This window comes from Micromys minutus, assembly GCF_963924665.1.
Source record: "Micromys minutus genome assembly, chromosome: X".
Taxonomy (NCBI): Eukaryota; Metazoa; Chordata; class Mammalia; order Rodentia; family Muridae; genus Micromys; species Micromys minutus.
The window spans coordinates 50,350,858-50,372,030 of NC_137970.1; the positions used below are offsets into that span (position 1 = coordinate 50,350,858).

Genomic DNA, 21,173 nt, shown 5'->3' on the forward strand with positions numbered 1-21,173 from the left:
CACCACATTATTTTAGCCTGTTATTAGAAGATAGCTGGTATTTTATAAAGCTTTGTTTCTGTGGGACAAAATTTTCTTAATGGTTTTGAAACAACTTGAATAATTATGATTTGAAACAAAGCGTGAATAATACCTGAAGCCTAGTTTCCATTAATACACATTTTAAAACAAATGATTCAGACCAGAATTGTGCCTAAAGGAAGAACTCAGAAAATTTAGGCAGCTTAATATATCTGATAAGAAAATTCTGTTTTTTTATGAAACTGTTCTCAGCAGGATTAAGACCACTGTGGAATTTTTAAAAATGCAATCACCTTATTGTATTCTAGCTTTACTTTAATTTTTAAGTTGATTTAAAGTAAATAGTATGAGTTGAAGTTTGTCTAAAATAACAAAAGGCAAGATAGTAATTACTGTTTATAGTGGAGTAACTTGGAACAGTGGATGATTTCATTTGTAGGTCAAATAACTGTCAAGAGAAGACATTTCCTATTATAGTCTCAGTGTATATCTTTTGTAGAATGCAGATAAAGTATCTATTGTGCAAAGTTTACCAGCTAAAGCTGATTTGGAGGAGAAGGTATAAAAGGTATTGAAAGTAAAAATAACAGAGGGTGAGTGATATCTCTTATCACTTTGCCTGATATAATTTCTCTGTGTAATAACTTGATGTGTAACTGTTGAGAAGTGTGAAAAAAGACATGTTATCAAAATATATCATAGGATATTTCTTTAAGAAAACTTAAGACTTGTTGGCTGGCTCAGTGGTTAAGAGAACTTGGTGCTCTTACAGAGGACCCTCTTCTGATCCCAGGCTCCACATGACAGTTCACAGTCATCAGTGATTCTCATTCCAGAGGGTCAGCTGTCCCCTTCTATGCTCCATGGGCATCAAGAGTGTACATGGTGCATGGGTATACATACATGCATATGCATAAAACAAAATAAATATTAAAAACTTAAAGGAACACATTAAACTTCTAAAATAATCTGAAAACTTCAGAGGTTTCTTCCCTCGTGAAAAGATGTGTTTTGGCTGCCGAGACAGGTTTGCATAGGTCTACCAGTGAGACTAGTATTTTTTAATAGCTTTCTGCTTCTCACTTCCTTGACAGGTGGGTTTTGAAGATGAATTATAGAAATGAAGACACTGGTCTCATTTAAACAGCAGTACACATAAGAGAGCCTGTTTTAAAATGACTTCGCATGTATATAGGCACAGGCATGTATATAGGCACAGGCATGTATGTGTGAGTGTAGAATTTTTTGAGTCTAGAGAATAGAATATTAAGATTACAAAACACATAGTCTTGCCATTGCTTAATTATGCTCATAGTTTAGAGAGTTACCATCTACAGTGTGATAGAGCTGTGGCTACTGTAAGGAATACAATGTTATTTATGTCTGGTGTATTTTACTGCTTTCTTCTGTAAGAAAAGCGAGTATACATGCAAAAAAAAAGTGATTATCTGTGAGCTAATAGGCACTTGCATTTGTCCTTTTGATGCTGTCATGAGGGATATTTTAGTATATTTTGGATACATATGTAGGGAATTTTAAGTACACAAGCTGTGAACTAGTCCATTCTATCAAATTGTTTAACTTCCATGAAAGAAGAAGGAGGAATGATACTCGAATTTTACATAATAGAAAAACTACCAGTCTCTTAATATTTTGCTGTTGGGGGGATTGGCTAACAGCCTGTAGGTATGTGTAAGATTGTATTATTATTGCCTGAGTACCTCAGAATAGGGTGGTATTAACCAGAAGGAAATGCATTAAAAAATGACAGAAAATAAAATCTAGAGAATGAAAATCAAGTCAAAGACGATTTGGGGAAGAGGGCTTTGAAATTAAGTTACACATTTTTGAGAGCAATGACAAAAGCAGAATCTTATTTTAACTCATAATCCTAAAAGGGACTAGAGACAAAGTAGATGGATTATTTATACGTATTGTGTGCTTAGAAAGCAAGGTGAACTGAAAGGAGATTAGGAGAAGCTAGTTTTCTTACTCTAAGATTTTCTTCTCAATTTGAGCTTGAATCCTTGCTGTCATCGTCCAGAGGAATCTTTGATCTCTGACAGCTCAGTGGGAGCTGCATGATCTTTTCAATTCCTATCTTGAGTGTTGATACCAAGTAATCAAATAAACATCTCCAATAATACTTATGAAGTCATCTCATTTTAATGTGTGCTCCTAGTAAAAAAGACTATTATAGCCTCAATGATAGTCTGTACACATAAGCATTTCAGCTTGCACTATGTAATGTAATATCAGTGTTATTATGTATATTAAATTATCTTTTACCTTAAAGCTTGAATGTAGACTAAATCTTGTACTGCTTTTTTTGTTTTGTTTTGTTTTTTTTAGGACAGCCAGTAGAGGGGACTTCATGTTTTCTGCGGATCGTTTGGTAGGTGGAAGTTTTCCATTTCATTTCATTGTTATATGCAGTGATGTAATCCTGGTAGGCCAGGGGCTTTTTTTGTTGTAGAGCATTCTAGGATTGAGAGAGATTGTACTGAGTAACCACTTGTCTTGCTGATTGGCTACTTCTGAAGTGTTCTTTCCACTATAGCATTAAAGCACTGCCTCACTCCCTTTTATTCCAAAGTGTTGCCTGTGAACCCATTCTTTGTTGTTCTTAGATGGATCTCAGCAGTCTAGTTCTTAGCAGCTCATAAAATGTCTTATCTTAGGGCAACGAATTGAAATAAACTAGCTATGTTCCAAGACCTAGCATTCACCCTTATGGTATCAGCTAATAATATACAAAAACTAGAGTAATTTGTATGTGTGTGTACGTGTGCACATGTGTATGTGTGTCTGTGTGTGTTACCATATGAGTTGCATTTGTTTTGATTCTGCCCTGTGATATAGTCACAATATTAAATTCTAAGTTGGACTATCTACCCCTTCTTCAAGGATATCCTATCAAGTTCTGAGCAACTCCAGTCTTTCTATAGTCAATGTCATCTTAGATGCTCTCAGGCTGAATTGCTTTGAAACAGCTTTTCACTCTTGTGTTGATACCTAAGTGTACTCCATTCTTGGAATGAAATTGATAATATCAGTTGCTATGACTAATGTTCTTCATTAATGAAAATAAATACTAGACATATTCTAGGCTCTGTGCTACACTATTTTGGGAGAGAGGAGATAAAGCAGCTAGGAATATAGATATGGTTCCTGATCTTGTGGAATTTACAAACTTAACACTGTTGTCAGTACTTAGTTTAAGAAAGTAATGTGGCTTATTAACTTTGTAGGTATAATCAGATCATAGAAAATAGTTATAAAAGGAAATGTGAAAAGAAGGTACTTTTAATTATGATTTTCCCTGGAGCATTTATTTTAAAGGTCTGTAGACAACCCCTCTTCTGCTTTTAGCTTTAAATATACTTGGTTGGGAGATCCGATTCTATTTAAACTTATTTTGGCTTTCATGGAGAGTAATAACTGTTAGTAACAGCAGGAGAAATACAGTTGACATTTCTGGGGCAGTAGCTATTGTCTCTCATATTTTCTTCTGTGTATGTATGTGTATATGTGTATATTTGTGGAGGTGCATATATATGTGTGCTTGCATGTAGAAACCACTGGTTAGCCTTGAGTATGGAGGTCAGAGGTCAGTCTTGGTTGCTTCTCAGAAGCCATCTACCTCCTCTCTCTCTCTTTTTTTTCTTTTTTCTTTTTCTTTTTTTTTTTTTTTTTTAGATAAAGCCTCATCCTGGGATCTGGGGCTCACCAGTGAGGACAGGCTGGCTGGCCATCAAGTCCTTCAGAAACTGTCCTATCACTAGGGCTATAAAGCCTATCCTACCACTTGGCTTTTTATATGGGGTTTAGAGATTCGGTTCAGCCTTCTTTTATTTGTTCAGCAAAGCAGACAAAACAATAGTAACAACAACAAAACCAAAACCATTTTTGAGGTGTTATGAACTTTACCTTAATTGCAGAGAACAGGAGTCTCTGTGCTCTGGTGTAAACATGTTTATCTTTTGTTTCCTCCTTTCCTTCCTTTCCTCTTTTTTTTTTTTCTTTTGGAGACAATCTTTTGCTCTCTTTTTTTTTTTCCAGAGTGGCTTCAAAAATTCTGGGCTCAAGCATCCCTTCTGCCTCAGCTTTCCAAGTAGCTGGGATGGCAAGACTCGTGGCAGATGCTTGTGTTTCTTCTTTTTGATATAGAAAGTAGGAGTCAAGTTCATGGATGCTTTAAAATGCTTCTCTGAGATAACAGGCATTATATTCTAGCCAAATGAGATATGTTGCATACTTCATGGAAGGATACAACAATTTGGACTTCTCTACTCTTCGAAGTTGGCTTAGAAGGACCACTTTTGGGGTGGGGTTTGGAGTTTGGGTCTGTTGTAGTTGTAGTAGCAACTACAGCCATTTATTTTTTACTGCTGAAGATCTCTAGTATCCTAGTCTCCTCAACACAAGGGTCTCACGACTGTGGGCAATTGATGTTAGCCTGAGCTTGTCAGGAATTGCCTCCTACAGTTCTTTACATTTTAATTAATTTGGGGGAGAGTGGTGAAGATGGTGTTGAGGGTCTTGAGTGTACTGGGCACATGCTCTTCCAATAAGCTACACCCCACTTCTTAAAGGGAATTTAGTCATTTTTCTAGTTTTATGCCCTCCTCTAACTTAGACACACTACCTTTCTTTGAAAATTTATATATGTATTTATATATTTAATTTTGCAATATATTTAGATTATATTCACTCCTCAGTATACCTCCAACTCTTCCACCCAACTTCATATTCTCTTTTTTTCCATAGCCTACTAAATCTAATTTATGTTGCCCACAGGCACCTGGGTGTGAAGCCATTTGCTGGAGAATGGTCAAACTTTTAGGGGGCTATACCTCTAAATAAAAATTCTAATACCTCTAAGAAACTGGCAATAACTTTTCAACTAAGGGCAGGGCCTTAGGCACTCCTCCCATTTGTATGGGTGTTGACTGGCTTGATCCTGTGCCTGTCTTAGCCAAGCAAACACGGCTGCTGTAACTGCAATATTTCACAGCATTCCTCTTCAACCTCCTGCTCTGCTCTTACAGACATGATCATTTCTGTCCCAGAGCTTGAGAGGATGGGGCAGGAAACAAGGTTCTTTTGCGGTATGTCACTAGAGGAAGGAGATATGGGCTTTTCAAAGAAAAAAAATTCCCTGTAATTGTTTCTTAAATAAACATAAATAGCCAAGGAAGGTGGTAGCTAACAGTGAGTGTGTTCTTGCATATACTGTTAAAAAGCTTTCTGGGCCCATTCTCTGATTCTGCAGACAGACAAAGTGATGGGCCATTTCCAATTGATCCTTCTAATGGCAGCAGGGTGATGTGTTGTGATAACACAGAATGAAGCATCGTACTTCTCCCTGCTGCTTCTGATTCTCAATCATTAATGTGATATTGATTGGAGAAAATGTGCACTACAGGCTCAGCACTGTCTTTGTTATAGTGGGCTCTGGCTGCTCAGATCTTACTGAGAGAATCTGGTTCCAGAAGTCATTAGTGATGCTTTTTATACCACATATCAGAATTTCTATGAGACTCATAAAACTTTATTTTATATTTCTTTAGAAAATATTTATTTACTTGTGTGTGCATGGATGTGTTTGTGCACACACCCGCACATATCATTGTGGATACATGTGAACATCATAGTACAACTTTTTGGGAGTGATTTCTATCCTTGTACCTGCTTATCTACTTGATCTTCATAGTCGTTTTCTATAGCTGAGAAGTCCCAAGATATTCTACTGGTTCCTCCTTCACACCTAGTAAATTGCTTCAGCTGGCCCATCTACTTTTTCATTTTCTTTTATCACAAGGTCTTTTAGGTTTTAATTTGCATTAAGGTGGATCTTTGTTAAAAATGAATCTAAATTCATTTTTAAATTTCAAAGATTTCAAAGGGACTAAGGAAGGTACAGAAAGTTAAGGTGGACACTTTCTATAGTATGCTATAACTACTAGTGGTGTTTTCCCCACAATTCTAGTTGAAGTTACTACATACCTTTCATATTCTTGACTGAATCAGAAGGCACACTGGTGCCCTTTGGTGACAGTCATGTATCAAGTGGAGGTTGCATACTTAGCAATAAGCAACCTGGCATTTAGATCTATCCCTGCAGTTAATACATGCTGGAGGACCCCCTTTCTACCTCCTTAACCTAAGCCCTGAGATCCTGAGGCTAATGTTAAAGCAGGAATGGCTCTGCAAGCTCTGAACTTGTTCTTTCTTTGACCTCCTAGATCAGACTTGTTGTAGAAGAGGGACTGAATCAGCTGCCATACAAAGAATGCATGGTGACTACTCCGACAGGTAACCAGGACTTGTACTCTCAAATTTTCCTCATAAAAAGTCTGAACTAGACTGGGGTTGGGGGAGGAAAATGGAAGGAAGGCATTCTGTGTAAAATCAGTGTGAAAAATGAGGAGTTTATGTATAACTGTTTTTTTTAAAACATCTTTAAAAACTAAGAGACTTTTTGTTAAAAAATCTACGTAGGTGACTTTCTGTTAATGGCTTGCTTGTCAATTCAAGTTAAAGGTTATTACATACTCTTCAGCATGCAGGTGTTGCTTCTGATGGCAGCCCATGGGGACCAGAGTTAAGAATTGCTGGCAGCTTATCTTCACCTCTGTGGGGAAGCTGCTGGTGCTAACAAATGCAGAAGGCTGGTTCAGCATAGAAATTCCAGGTTAAGGAAAAGAAAAGGAAAACTAAAAAAATGATAAAATTTGGAGAAGGTGCTTTGTTCTAATAAAAATAGTGTACAGCCCCCCCCCCTTCCAGAGATTTGAAATTCAGATTTGCTTTTATTTTATTTTTTTATAAGTGATGGAAAACTCTTCTATTCAAAGGGTTGACTATGAAATTGATGAACTTGTTGCATCATAATTGACACAATTCAGGATGGGACCAAGTTTTGACAACCATTTCAGCCTCTTTCTTCTGCTTTTAAGGCGGAATGAAGGCTCATAAGAAGGGTTGGAATGAGGAGGCTTTCTGCTGTGACTCTCAGTGGGACCCCAGTGTGAATTGATGGCGTATCTAGTATTCATGGACTGCAGTGATTCTCTTTTGAATTCAATTTGGAGGATGTGTCTGTGAATATTGTGCTATAATAAGTCCTGTTCTCACTCGATGAAATCCTCCTCTCCTAATTATTCTCACAGGTTTCTTCTGAGGCATTAAGAAATAACTATGAAAAATCATGACTCATTACTTTCATAGGAAACCCAAGGTGTTATAGAATGTGTCTGGACAAGGATAGCTTTGTACTCATCTGCTTTGAGCCATGAGCACCTTGTAGAACCTTATAGAACTATATGCACATTGCTCCAATGATAAAGCATCTATTTTTTGTTTTATTTCTCAACAGGGCACAAGTATGAAGGAGTGAAATTTGAGAAAGGAAATTGTGGGGTCAGCATAATGAGAAGCGGTAGGTTTGCCTGTGTATTATTTTGTTTCTTTGCATGCATGGAAACAGTTGCTGTTTTCTGGGAGAGAGGAGGGCTGGTTTGTCATAATTGCAACCTGCCTTCGCTTCAATCTCACCACCTGTGTTGCCTATCTTAACGGTGCCTTGGAGTCATGGCCTGTGTGCTGCTAAGTTGGGCTAATTGTAATTGCAGGCATCTTCCCCAGTGGCCTGCTCCCACGAGCGAGCCAGCCTTTTAAAAGACTCAGAGGAGGGTGGGAGGATGGGAGGACAGGATGCTGCTGTCTTGGGGAGAACGGGTTTGCAGACTGCAGGAATGTGGCATAAATTAAATTCTTTCTGAAGAAGGACATTTGGATACCTGGCAGGGGAAAATTTCTCCTCTGTTTTTATCTGCTTTGCAGGGAACTCTGCCTAAAGCTGGACTGAATGGCTTATTTAATATTTTAAATTTTATATTTTATATTCTATGAATATGTAACTATATAGGCAAAAACACCTACCTGTCTTTAGTGCTCGCTATTTCCACCTGCTGGTCTTATACATTTTGTATTGGTGCTTTGAGTCCAACCGAACATCCTAACTAACAACGTTTGTGCAGCAAAATGGCAGCCTGTGATAAGAATGTGTACCCGTTACACAGGAATGTTTTCTCTTCAGCAAACTGAACTTTTTTTTTTTTTTTTTTTTTTTTTTTTGCACAAGAGCTGGAAGCCCCACTTGTTTGTGCTGGAAACAGATGGATTTTTTTAAAACATATAAACATTGATTTTTCTTTAGCTCTGGTTGGGTTTGTGAACAATTGAACACTTCAATTACTAAATGAATTTTAGGCTCTGTTTTAAAAGAAGATAGCTCTTAAGCACCGACAATGTCCTCAGGATAGTATTGTTCAGCATTTGAGGTTGTTGAACAAACATGGGTATGGTTTCTTCTCAGCTCCTTCTCTGAGAGTACCAGCTTGGTCCTTGCACATTGTGTACCAGATGATTCAGGGAGGTAAAGGCCAACTTGAGATGGAATTTTGTTTATGTGTTTTGTCTTTTGATGTTTTGTGTTTTACTACTATGGTTTGAATCCAGAATCTCGTATACAACATGTATATAGCATTCACACACCATTACCATCAAACTCCATCCTCAGCTTTGACATAGTTGTTTTTACTCTTAAACGCCACTTGTTTGTTTTGGTTAAAAAGAAATCTTTTAGAAGAAACTAGTTATGTTTACACTAATGCTGTAACATTTCCTCTTAAAATTAAATAAAAAGTTAATTTAAGAAAACATTAAGTAAATGTCAGTACTAATAGAATTTTAATGTAATGTAAAGTCTTGAAGACTGTGTGAGAACCATTGACTTTTGGAAAATACGTCTTCAAAGGAATTCATACTCAGAACTAGCCCTGTATTTATGAGCTGGGGAGATGTCTCAGTGGTTAAATCACCTGCCAAACAAGTATGAGGACTGAAGTTTAGTGAGTGTGGCAGCCTGCCTCTAATTCCAGCACTCAGAAGGCACAGTCAGGGGATCCCTGGAGCAAGGTGGCTTGCCAGATTAGTCACATCACAAATCCCTTTGAGAAATCTTGGCTCAAAGAATCAGATGGGGAGTGATTGAGAAACACTTTGAAGTCAACTTTGAGCTTCCACATGCATGTTCATAGCATGTACACCTGCATACACATGTGTGCCCATAAACATGCAAACATCTCTACACACACTACGTACAGAGACACATACAAAAGTGGAGTGTGTATTAAAAAAAAAAAAAAAAAACAATGGGATGGGGGTCAGGTTAGCTCTGGGGAAGGGAGAACAACATTCCACTCTTTCATTATTAGCGGTGAAATTTTTGTCAGCGAAGTCATCGTTGAGCTGAGTGGTGAACCCTGGAGGGAAATAGATTCTTTGGACTGCAGCCCCCACTCTTTCAGGAATCTTTTATATTTTCTCAGATGAAAGAGACAAATTTAGGTGGCTAAAGAAACCTTTAAAAATAAGAGAGAAACTATCTCTGATGCTAAAGAAGCTCAAGGAACAACCCAGTCAAGCCTTTATTTCCGTAGTCATGGAAGCATGACAGCAGCTCCATAGTTTATAAGCAAGCAAGAAACATATTGTGGATTCATTGAGCAGCCTTTCATTTGCTTTTCTGAGTTCCTACTGAGAATAGAATATGAGCATAGTAGAAGAAAAAGGATGCTTCTGCCTCAATGGTGCTCATTTTGTATCAGTAGTGGTGAAAAACTCTGCTTCAGTCTATTCTTGCATTTGCACTCTCTCTGCCACAACCCTGTTGTCCTTTTTCTTTCCTTCTTCAAGGTGAGGCGATGGAACAAGGTCTGCGGGACTGCTGTCGATCCATACGGATTGGAAAGATCCTCATTCAGAGTGACGAGGAGACACAAAGGGCCAAAGTCTATTATGCCAAGTTCCCCCCAGACATTCATCGCAGAAAAGTCCTTCTGATGTATCCAATTCTCAGTGAGTGGCTTGAGTTGCATTTGTAATTTTTTGTTAGAGTTTAAATTCAAGTTAGTGCCTACCTCCTACACATCCTTATATAAAAGGCACAAACGCTTCTAAATGTGTTTTCTCTGTTGGATTTGAAGTTGCCCTGGGAAGTTCACTGGGGAATTTTTATTGTATAATAAGGGAATATACATTAGTCAAACTTTGTTAGCTCCAAAGAACATCTGTCTTGAAATAAACACATTGAAGCAAAGGACCTAATGAGGCAAAGTATATAGAAAGAAGAAAATATATTGGATCATGACCTGTTTCTACCTTAATGAGCATGGCAGTGATTTTCTCAAAGTTTTAACATCTCCACAGGAATATTTTTCTGGTATTCTGTTCTTTTTCATGTCATGGTCTCTCAGAGAGGTAAGTAGGGATGACAGTTCTAAATTTGGTACCTCAAGCAATAAATGATTTTAGGGCCTGTTGTACATTTGATGCATGCTTATGTTGTGTACATCATTAAAAATAAGATTGACAGCTGCTGGGTGGAGTCTCTCAGAGGACAACCTGCTCTTATCTGCAAGCATAACAGAATAACATGAATAGTGTCAGGGATTGGTGCTTGCCCATGGGATGGGTCTCAAGTTGGGCTATTAGTTCTCTCAGTCTCTGCTCCATAACCAGTGCCTGCATCTTTTTGTAGACAGGATAAATATTGGGTTGAAAGTTTTGTGTGTGAGTTGGTATCTGTTGCTCCACTGGGGTTCCTGACTGGTTCTGTACCCCAGTGAAGTGAATTACAGATAAGGTCACCCCCATTGATTCTTGGGTGCCTCCTTTATCCCAGAAGATGCCCCCTACATCCTTACCCCCATCAGTTGTAGATTTCCATTCACTGCCATCTCTCCTGTCCTTCCCCACACTTGTTACCCCTATTCCCCTCCCCATCACTCTTCCTCCCAGTTCCCTCTCTCTATCTGCCTCTTCTGACTATTTTATTCCCCCTTCTAAGTGAGATGCAAACTTCATTGCTTGTGTGTTCCTTCGTTTTTGGTTTCTTTGAGTCTGTAGAGTGTAACAGGTTACCTGTATTTTATGGCTACTATCCACTGATAATTGAGTACATATCATACATGTCCTTTTGAGATAAGGTTACCACATTCAGGATAATAATCTCAAGTTCATCCATTTGCCTGCAAAATTCATGATGTCTTGGTTTTTAATAGCTGAATATCATTCTATTTTGTAGATGTGCAACATTTTCTGTATCCATTCTTCAGTTGAGGGACATCTAGGTTGTTTCCAGTTTCTGGATATTGCTAATAAAGCTGCTATGAACATAGTTGAACAAGTGTCTTTGTGAGATAATAGGAGGAAGGATTGTGGCTCCTATGGGCATAGGTACTCCAAAAGAAGACCAATGGAATTAACTAACTTGGACCCTTGGTGCTTTCAGAATCTGAATCACCAACCTAAGAACATGCATGGGGTAGATTTAGGCCTTCCCGCTTAGATGTAGCATATGTGCAGCTTGGTCTTCATGTGAGTCTGGAACAGCTGGAGTGAGGACTATCCCAAAAGCTGTCCCCTGTACATGGGGCAAGTTCTATTAGCTGGGCTGCTTTGTCTGGCCTCAGTGGGAGAAGAACTGTCTAACCTCACAAAGAATTGAAGTGCCAGGGTTGTGGGGATACTCGGGGAGGGGGGGAAGCCCACCTGCTCAGAGAAGAGGAGGGGAGATGGGGTAAGGATTGTGGGAGGGGTGACTGGGATAGGGTACAGTGAGTGGGATGAAAAGTGAATGAGTAAAAAAAATAAATTAAATGTAAAACAATAAAAAACTATAACAGTGACAAAGAACAAACACTCTCAAGTGAAACTTTCACTAGTCAGAGCTTATATTAAGATTACTGTATTGCTCTTAATTCAAGAATATTTCAGTATGGATGTCAACATTGCTCATAGGCTTGGTTCCCTTTCTCTTTTAGGTACTGGAAATACTGTAATTGAAGCTGTAAAGGTTCTTATAGAACATGGAGTTCAACCCAGTGTCATCATCCTACTTAGTCTCTTCTCCACCCCCCATGGTGAGTTCCTGTTGTTTTGTTTCTTTGTTTGCTTGTTGAGGAAGGGTTTGTCTGTGTTAACTGTCATGGCTGTCTTGGAACTTGCTCTGTAGTGCAGGCTGGCCTTGAAGTCACAGAGATCCCCCTGCCTTTGCCTTCTGAGTGCTGGGTGTGTACCACCCACCTGGCATCCCATGATGAGTTTAATATGCAGCTATTTAATATGAGCTAACTTGGGTTCCAGATAGTCACAAGATGAGTAAATGTGTATCTCTCTAGGCTGTCATCCCAAGGAAAACTATACTTGTGTGTCCATATTAAATCTAGTTTTGGTACTTATGACTTGTGTTTGCTCTCTCTAAACTTGGTAATAATACTAAAATCGCTGAGGATGTGACAGTATGCATAAGACATATATAGGCCCAGTCCCAGCATGAAGGAAAAGAAAGTGGACATGGAGTCCCACCTCTAGCTGAGGAGCTACTGGCATTCGTTGCTAGCAGGAGAGAGTCAGGTTTGGAATGTGTGGACCCCTGGAAGGACAACACACAAGAGGAAGAGAGACAAGGCAAACACACATGAAGTTGGGTGGGTAGGGTGTAGAGAGGAGGTTTGAATAGGAATAAAATCTATTGTATGACATTCTCAAGGAATTAATACAAATACAAAGAAATATTGTGAAATGTTATCAGTAAGTTTCGAGATGACTAATACAAATTATAACACTGACTATCCAAAGCAGACTTGGCTTCAACATAAAGCCAAGTGAATTTGACCTCAGTGTGAGTGACTAGGAAGATATACAATGCTATTTCAATTTTGGTTTCAAAATGCACACACAGTACTAATATTGGTTATTTTAGGTCATAACTCTAAATGATTTTTATTTTTAAGCTTTTTGGGGGGGCATTTTCTAAGCTTTTGCTAATGAATTTATATTTGTTTCATAATTAAAAGAGAAATAGAGAGCTTCTTACGTTAGGCTCTTCCCTCTTTTCCAACTATCCCAGGTTTTAAGCAAACCAGGAGAAGCCACAACATGTGGCTATTCTCAGTAGGCTGCTGTGCTGTGATTGTGGCCTATTGGGTTACTTTGTTCTTTTGTAACCTAAATGTACCTGTAATTTAAATACTACTGGTAACAAAGGGTGATTTGCTTGATTGTTCATTGTATGTATCACTGGTGACAAAGAAAACATCAAGGTAATCCAGGAATTATCCACCTTTGGCAAAAGAAAAATAACCTCTTTAGTTGAAATTGTATTAATTGGAACAGTGTACCATTCATTGTTTGGCATTAAAACTGAAAAATCCATATTGTGTAGCAGTTCTCAAGGTGGCTTTTTGGTTCGGGGGTCCCAGCCTGTCTAAACTCCCTGCCTGGCCCTATCACCTAAAGTTAGAATCCTGTCTAAACAGCCAACATTCTCTTATACACCAAAGATGCCTTTCCACTTCCCATTGCTACACTTGGAAAACTCTCATTTTCTATGATTTTTCCTGTGAGGAAGTTCCATATTATTTGATTCTAGCTGAAGCTGGTGTAACTGAATACTTTGATTTTAAGACCATATTACTGAGTGGGCAGGAACATGGTCTGAATTACTAGCAAAGCTTTGAAGATTCCGGATATTTTATGAAGAGATTAAGCATTCCTAACTCAGTATCCAAAGATGATTCTTTCCTGTGTTCTGTCAGTATAAAGTCTAAAGACAGCGATTATACAAGCATGAATTCTAACTAGTATTACCAAAATAGTAATAACTATTATTTTTATTTTTTGAAGGTGCCAAATCAATCATTCAGGAATTTCCAGAGATCACAATTTTAACTACCGAAGTTCATCCTGTCGCACCTACACATTTTGGACAGAAATACTTTGGAACAGACTAAAGTTATTAAAGGAAAATGAAATACCTTGCATAATAATATGTTTGTAAATGGGTTTCATATTTGTCTTTACTAACTTGTTTGAGAAATAATGGAGAAAATATGTTAGGAATGCCTTTTAACATTGGAAGTAGGTGTAGTAACAAGAAATATTGAAAGTTTATTTATTTGATTTGGCCATTTCTTCACATGTGGTACCAAATTAAATAGTGAGGCACAACCATAGTGCTTAGAAAAGATGGAAATTTTAATAATATGCTAATAGAAGTCATGGAATCCTCTGTTAGTACGTGGAAAGTGTAGAACTTGTGACCACCTCTCTTGGCTTGGAACTTGCTTGCAGCTGCAAAGAAAACCCAAATGAAAGTTGGTTCTTTGGCACACTGTGGTTTACATTTTCCTTACTGTGCTTTAGCTCTAGAACGTTTTCCTGTATGTGGGTCTTGTCACCCTCCATACTCTATGTACTATATATACATGCAGGTACCTTGGAGAAGAGAGAATGAGAATATATCCTGGAATTTTATGTTGCCATTTATGTCCTCGCTTCATTTGCAGGCCCAGGATGTCTGCTTAACTTGTCAGCTAAGCCATTGTGTTCCTCATGGTTCATTTTCCTATGTGGGGATTGAAGGAAGGTGCTTGCCAAGCTGTAACACAGTGAAAAAGATGCAGGGCCTTTTCAGTAATAGAATCGGCAACATGAGCCTACAGAGGCTGAACCACGGATGCCTGATGCTGACCCAAGAGAGCACAGTCAGCCCTCTACAAAAAAAGTTAGTGAAGATTTTTCTAAGGTGTGGGGGAAGTGGAGGCTTTGCATTTCGTGGCCAATAAGTAAATCAACATGGTTCTTTTGTTGTTTAAGACAGGGTTTCTCTGTGTTCCTCTGGCTGTCCTGGAACTCACTCTGTAGACCAGGCTGGCCTTGAACTCATAGAGCTCTACCTGCTTCTGCCTCCTAAGTGCTGGGATTAAAGGCATGCAGCACCATGCAATATGCAATACGGTTCTTTTTAATTTAGTTCTTTCTACTAGTTGCCTTTGGTTTGGAACTTTGCATGTTTTATGACTATACTTGTATTAAAGTAGACAATGCATACGTTCTTTTAAAATAATTAAGGTTTGTATGTGCTCATATTTAAGCTTCTAAAAGGGAGAGAAAACAATCTTAGAATTAATTTTTGCACTTTTGAAATGTGCTTATAAAACCCTGATTCCCATTTTATATTGATATTGTGGTGGTTGGGTGATTACTTGATTAGTTACACTCTCATGGCCCCACAGATAGCTGTGGTGGGACTCTGTTCAAAAGTATAGGGAAAAGCACATGGTAGTTTCTTAGAACTGAAGCTGGAAAGGGAGGAAAGCAAACTGGAGTAAATGGAATGGATTTTACCTTATGGTTTTAGCCTACTAAGCTTCACTGTTCTTTTACTTTTGTTGCTGGTTCTTTGAGACAGAGCTTCTCTGTGTATAGTCCTGGCTATCCTGGAACCTGCTCTGAAGACCAGGCTAGCCTCCAACTCAGAGATCTACTAGTCTCTGTCTCCCAAGTGCTGGGATTAGTAGTGTGTGCCACGATGCCCAGCTACTTTAATTTTGAAGCCTATTATGTAATAAAATTAAAATTAATCTAACAGTTATTTCATAGCAGAATGTTGCCTTCAAGTTCTTCCTGGATTCTCTCTCTCCCACTTTCTCTCCCCTCTTTTTTTGAGATAGGGTCTTATTGTGTATCTCTGGCTGTCCTAGAACACACAGACATCCTCTTGCCTCTTGAGTGCTGGGATTATAGGTATGCTGAACGCTATGTTTATATTTATTAGGTGTCCTAAGAATGGTGTAAGTGCAAATTCAGATAGACCAGATCTATTGACATTGTTATCACACTGAGTCAGTTGGAAAGATGATGCTCACTATCATGGGTATGGTTGGTAGGAGGATTTCAAGTTTGAGTTGAAATAAGTAAACTCATAAGTAACTGAGTCAGATCTTGTCTCAAAAATTTTTGTTTTGCCCACTAACTCAAGAATTGCTGTGAGTCAATTGAATTGGTGCTTTTCTTGGCTGCAGTATTTTCTTTAAATATGAGATAGTTTCAAACTCCACTGTAGGGATAAAACTATATTTTAAGGATTTTTTTTTGAATCATGTCTTCTGTACCGTAGGCCAGCTTTGAATTTGCTGTGTAGTCAAGTCTGATCTTGAACTCCTGTTCTCACTGCCTCCATTGACTTCTGGGATGAAAGGCTTACCACTAGCATGCCCATTTAAAACAAATTCCTTTTCTGCCATTAACCATTTAGATTCATATGTCTTTTGCTTTTCAGCAATAAACATGATTAAAAGCTAATTACATTTGATTGCCACGTGGCAGTGTAGTATAAACATAAAGAATTATGCATAAGTTCATTTTCCCCTCTTATGTTTGTACCCTACACTCCTGCAGACATAACTCTGAAGTTTGGAATGTTTTAGCAAACAAATTTGTACTTGTAGGGCTAACTGCTTGCAGGACTCTATTTTCTAAAGTCAACATACGATTAACAGACTACTAAAAGTAAGATTGATTTTAGTGACACGAACTTCAGAGCAGTATAAATTGTGCAGGCTCTTTATTGAAAAATAGAAGCTAGGGCAGAATGACATGCAAACAGCACCAAGCTGTTATTCTCAAAGTGTGGCATGCATCATGATTATTCAGAGGGCTACGGATTGCTGGACCCCCACCTCTACCGTTTATGATTCAGTGTCTTGATTTCTAACATTTCTTCTTTTTATAACATGGACATTTAATGATGAAAAGGTTTCAATAAGGATTTAGCTGATTTTTGATATGTTTTCATTTCAATTTAGGTAAAAATATATTTTTTTTTTATTTCTTCAACCCAGGATCATTTAGAAGTATCAGCCAATTGCAAGTGCTTATACCATGTTCCACATTTCTCTTCCATATTGTTTTCTAACTCAATTCCATGATGGTCAGAGAATATAATTGTTATGATTTGAATCCTTTCAGTTTGTGAGATTTTTAGACACAGGATGTTGTCCATAAACTATTGTTATTTGGTAAGTCTACTTCCCACCAACATGATTACTTGGAATGTATGCATATCCTGTATTGTTTGCTATGAATTTCAGGTTAAGTTGGTTGATAAACCTGTTCAAATATTCTACTTCACTAATTTTCTTTTTACTTTTTATATTGATTATTAGGAGAAGGATGTTGAAAGCTCAGGTTAAAAGTGTTGTATTCCTTTGGTTTTTCAATTCTATGAAGGTTTTGCTCATATATTCTGAAGTGCTCTTGTTAGGTATATAGACTGTTGTAGTCTCTTGATGCTGTGACCCCTTACAACTCTGAAATGCTCCATTTTGTATCTGTTAATATTCTTTGTGCTGAAATCCCAGATTTCTCTTGACTAGATTTACATTTAACATGCTTAAGGTTTAATGTGGATTTCTTATAGGCAAGTTTAGAGCTCTATCTTGCTATTTAAAAATCCATTTTCACAGCATCTGCCTTTTTTTTGCAGTGTTTAGATAATTTTTGTGTCATATAATTATTGACATGATTGGTTTTACATTACCACCTGGCTATTTCTTTCTATATTTACTTTTTCTTCATTTCTACATGTTTTTTTTTTATTATTTATGATTCTATTTTATGTCTTCATGACATTTGTGTCAGCTTTTCTACAAAGTCCACCCTCCAGGACCTTGGCCCAAACCCTTCCCCTCCCTCTATTATGTAGCTCTAGCTGTCCTGAACTTACTATGTAGATAAGGCTGTCCTTGAACTAATAGTGCTGGAACTAAAGGCATGTACCACCATACTTGGCCAGCCTTGTCTCCCTTAAAGGAAGACTGCTGTATTTTTCTGAGCAGTTAAATTTAATATAGCAGTTGTACAGCAGACAATTTATAGAAATAATAGTATGAATATATCCAATATTTGGAAGATTCTATGCAAAATATAGACTTGAAGCAGTTAATCCATTTATAAAGACATTATATACATCTCAATATTTTTATATTAACCTGATTATTTTCCCTTTGTCTACCATTATTTAAATGTTATGATAAGCTTATATAAAACTGCTTGTCATATTAATTTAACTTCATCTATCTTCTCATATCAGTCATTTTCCATTGATATCACATCTTGAAGAAGCTTAAATTAAGTTATTCAATACATATATTTATCAGTGGATTCTGAGACCTGTTTAATATACTTGAATTTCACCATCATTGCTGACCATTTACCATATCACACAGAGATAGCATAGTTATTTTATTCTACAGGTCACTCAGTTAACCATTATACTTTCCCCCAAATAATTGGCACTTGACCAAGTGCCAGATATTGTTAGGGAAAGGTGACATGATAGTTGAGCAAGATTTGTTTATGTTCAGGTTCCAAGTCAATATTTTAGGTTATTTTAGCTGTTGTAACAAAATATGTAACAGTCCTGGCTATCCTGGAACTGGTTTTGTAGACCAAGCTGGCCTCGAACCCAGAGAGATCTGCCCGCCTCTTATGTCCCAGGTGGTGGGATTAAAGGTATAGACCACCACTCTTGGCAAGGCTGGCTTCTTACAGCAAATCTAAAGGTGTAGTTTAGAATTATTTCTACTTCTGCTGTAAAATCAAGTACAGCTTCCTATGCTTTGTTCTTGGGGTGAGAGCAGTCAGTGCATATTAATGTAAGTTTGTTTTGCTTTCAGAACTTAAAAGTTTGGAGGTTTATAGGAATTCTGCAAGTGTTGATGTGCCATTGTCTGTTGATTCATATCTAGATCAGACTCCAACTGTTTTAAATTGGTCTAAAGACCCTATTTGTTCATGCCTTTGCCCAACTGTGAGTACTAACACTGTTCAGCTTTATTCAAGGAATCTGCCTGTCCTAAGTTGCTAAATCCTTTCCAGGCTGATTCCTGTCTTCTGGAAGAGTGATCCTTCTACTGATTTAATCTACTTCACTTGCCTTTTTTTTTCTGAGTGCAATTCATTAAAAGGAAATCCCTTTTGTGCTAGCAGTCATACTGAGCATGTAAGCAGAGAGAATGAAATCACCATGCTGAAGAGACATCTGCACTTCCGTGTTCGCTGAAGCAGTATTCTCAATAATTAAAAAATACAAACAGCCCAAGTGTATATCACATGATAAATGTAAAAAGAGTATGGTGCATTTTTATGATAGATAGTAACAAAGGAATGGAATCCTGTCATTTGTGACATAATCAGATGGAACTGAAGATTGTTAAGTGAGTGAAACAAGTTAACTCTGTAATTATTTCTGCTCATGTAGAACCCAGTGAAAAATGATCTCATAAAATTATCAAAAACTGGGGAGATGCCCGAATGGGGAAAGGTTGAACAAGGGTCAGTTAATTACTTAGAAGAAAGTTTTGGTGTGCTATTACATAGTTGTGTAATCATTAATGTAGTACACATGAAAATTAGAAGTAAATATTTTCATGTTTTTACTATGAAGAAATGATAATGCAGAACAGAGATATACATGATTTAAATATTATACAGTGTATACATGTACTGAACTATATATCTCATTACTATGTACAAATTTTCTTTTTATGGATCATTTTAAATAAATTTAAATGAAAAATAATAACTGAGTTTATTTTCTACTTTCTATTTTTTCTTTCTTTTTTGAAAATTTGTTTCTTTTTTTTGAGAAAAGGTCTTGCTCTGGAGCCCAGGCTGTCCTTGTAGTCACTATATAGCCCAGATTGACTGAGCCACCATACCTGGCTCTTTGTCTTTTGATGCCTAAACTAGTATTTCTTTCTCACATAGCTCTCTTTTGTCCTGTGAACCAATGTTTAATTCACCAGGCATGTTACTGCCATTGTCATTGCCTTGGTACAATTAGCAAACATGTTTTGTACCAAAAAAAATCTATCTTTCTATAAAGATTAAGTAGATGTTAGTCATGCTTAGAAATCATTTGTTCTCTCTCTCTCTCTCTCTCTCTCTCTCTCTCTCTCTCTCTCTCTCTCTCTCTCTCTCTCTCTCTCTCTCTCTCTCTGATGCACCACCCAAGATCCTCTTGTCATCATGGGCTACTGCTTCCCAGCCTGGTACTACCAGTATTGTAAGAATAAGGAATACTTTTTGGCAAGACTTTTGGCAGTCTTATTTCTGCCAAGTCATCCCTCATGCCAAGATCTGCATCTTTGACTTTGGACAGAAGAAGGCACAAGTGGTTGAAATCTTACTTTGTGTCCATACGGTGTCAGATAAATATGAGCAACTCTCCTCTGAAGGCCTGGAAGGCCACCTGTACTATTCCAACAAATACACAGTCAAGAGTTGTGGCAAGGTTGACTTTCATAGCCAAGTGAAGCTCTACCTTTTCCTTGTCATCTGCAATAACAAGAAGTTCTGTACTGGAGCTGACAGGCTCCATGTAGGCATGCTTAGGCAGGAAGCTCCAGGGCACATTGGCCAAGTCATCATGTCCATCTGCATCAAGCTGCAGAATATGGAACATGGGATTCAAGCTGTGTGTAGCATAAGCTCAAGTTCTATGGATCCAGAAGATCTATATCTGAAGTGAGCCTTCACAAAATTTAATGCAGATGGATTTAAAGACATAGTATCTGAGAAACGGCTCATTTCTGATGGCTGTGAGGTCAAATATATTCACAGTCCAGGTCCCCTGGACAGGTAGTAGGACCTGCACTCCTAGGGACCTCCATAGTGCTCTCCTATACCACACAAATCATGTTCACTAGTAAATCTCACATCTAGCCAAAACAAAAAGAAATACTTTATTCTGTATACTCTATAAAGACCCCACCTTATCTTTCTTGTCTCAAGGTAGTCATTACCCATGGGAACTTGAGCCCAGCACTAAGACCTTTTACTTAGTCCCATCATGAACACATTTTCTCTGTCTTTTAAAGGATTCATTGTATTTCTTTTAAAGATTTACTTATTTTTACCTGAGTACACTGTAGCTGTCTTCAGACACACTAGAAGAGGGCATCAGATCCCATTCCAGATGGTTGTGAGTCACCATGTGGTTGCTGGGATTTGAACTCAGGACCTCTGGAAGTGCAGTCAGTGCTCTTAACCACCGAGCCATCTCTCCAGCCCTTTAATTGTATTTTAAATTATGCATATGTGTGCTTTTTTTGTGTGGGTTTTGTGCACATGAGTGTGTGTGCCCATGGAGTCCAGAGGAAGGCTTCAGATCCTCTGGAGCTGGCAAGAGGCAGATGTGAGCTGTCCAGTGTGGGTGCTGGAAACCAAACTTG

At 37.9% G+C, this 21,173-nt stretch overlaps 1 protein-coding gene across 1 annotated transcript in view; it reads left to right on the top strand.

The window, feature by feature from the left end:
• UPRT (uracil phosphoribosyltransferase homolog) overlaps positions 1 to 19,443 on the top strand; it is a 28,089-nt gene extending 8,646 nt beyond the window's left edge. The window contains exons 2-7 of the mRNA XM_080909753.1: positions 2,374 to 2,416; positions 6,270 to 6,339; positions 7,403 to 7,465; positions 9,787 to 9,948; positions 11,916 to 12,014; positions 13,780 to 19,443. Of these exons, the coding sequence (XP_080765879.1) occupies positions 2,374 to 2,416; positions 6,270 to 6,339; positions 7,403 to 7,465; positions 9,787 to 9,948; positions 11,916 to 12,014; positions 13,780 to 13,886 (544 nt within the window). The 3' untranslated portion in view covers positions 13,887 to 19,443. The remainder of the gene's footprint in view (positions 1 to 2,373; positions 2,417 to 6,269; positions 6,340 to 7,402; positions 7,466 to 9,786; positions 9,949 to 11,915; positions 12,015 to 13,779) is intronic.
• Positions 19,444 to 21,173: the final 1,730 nt, after the last annotated feature.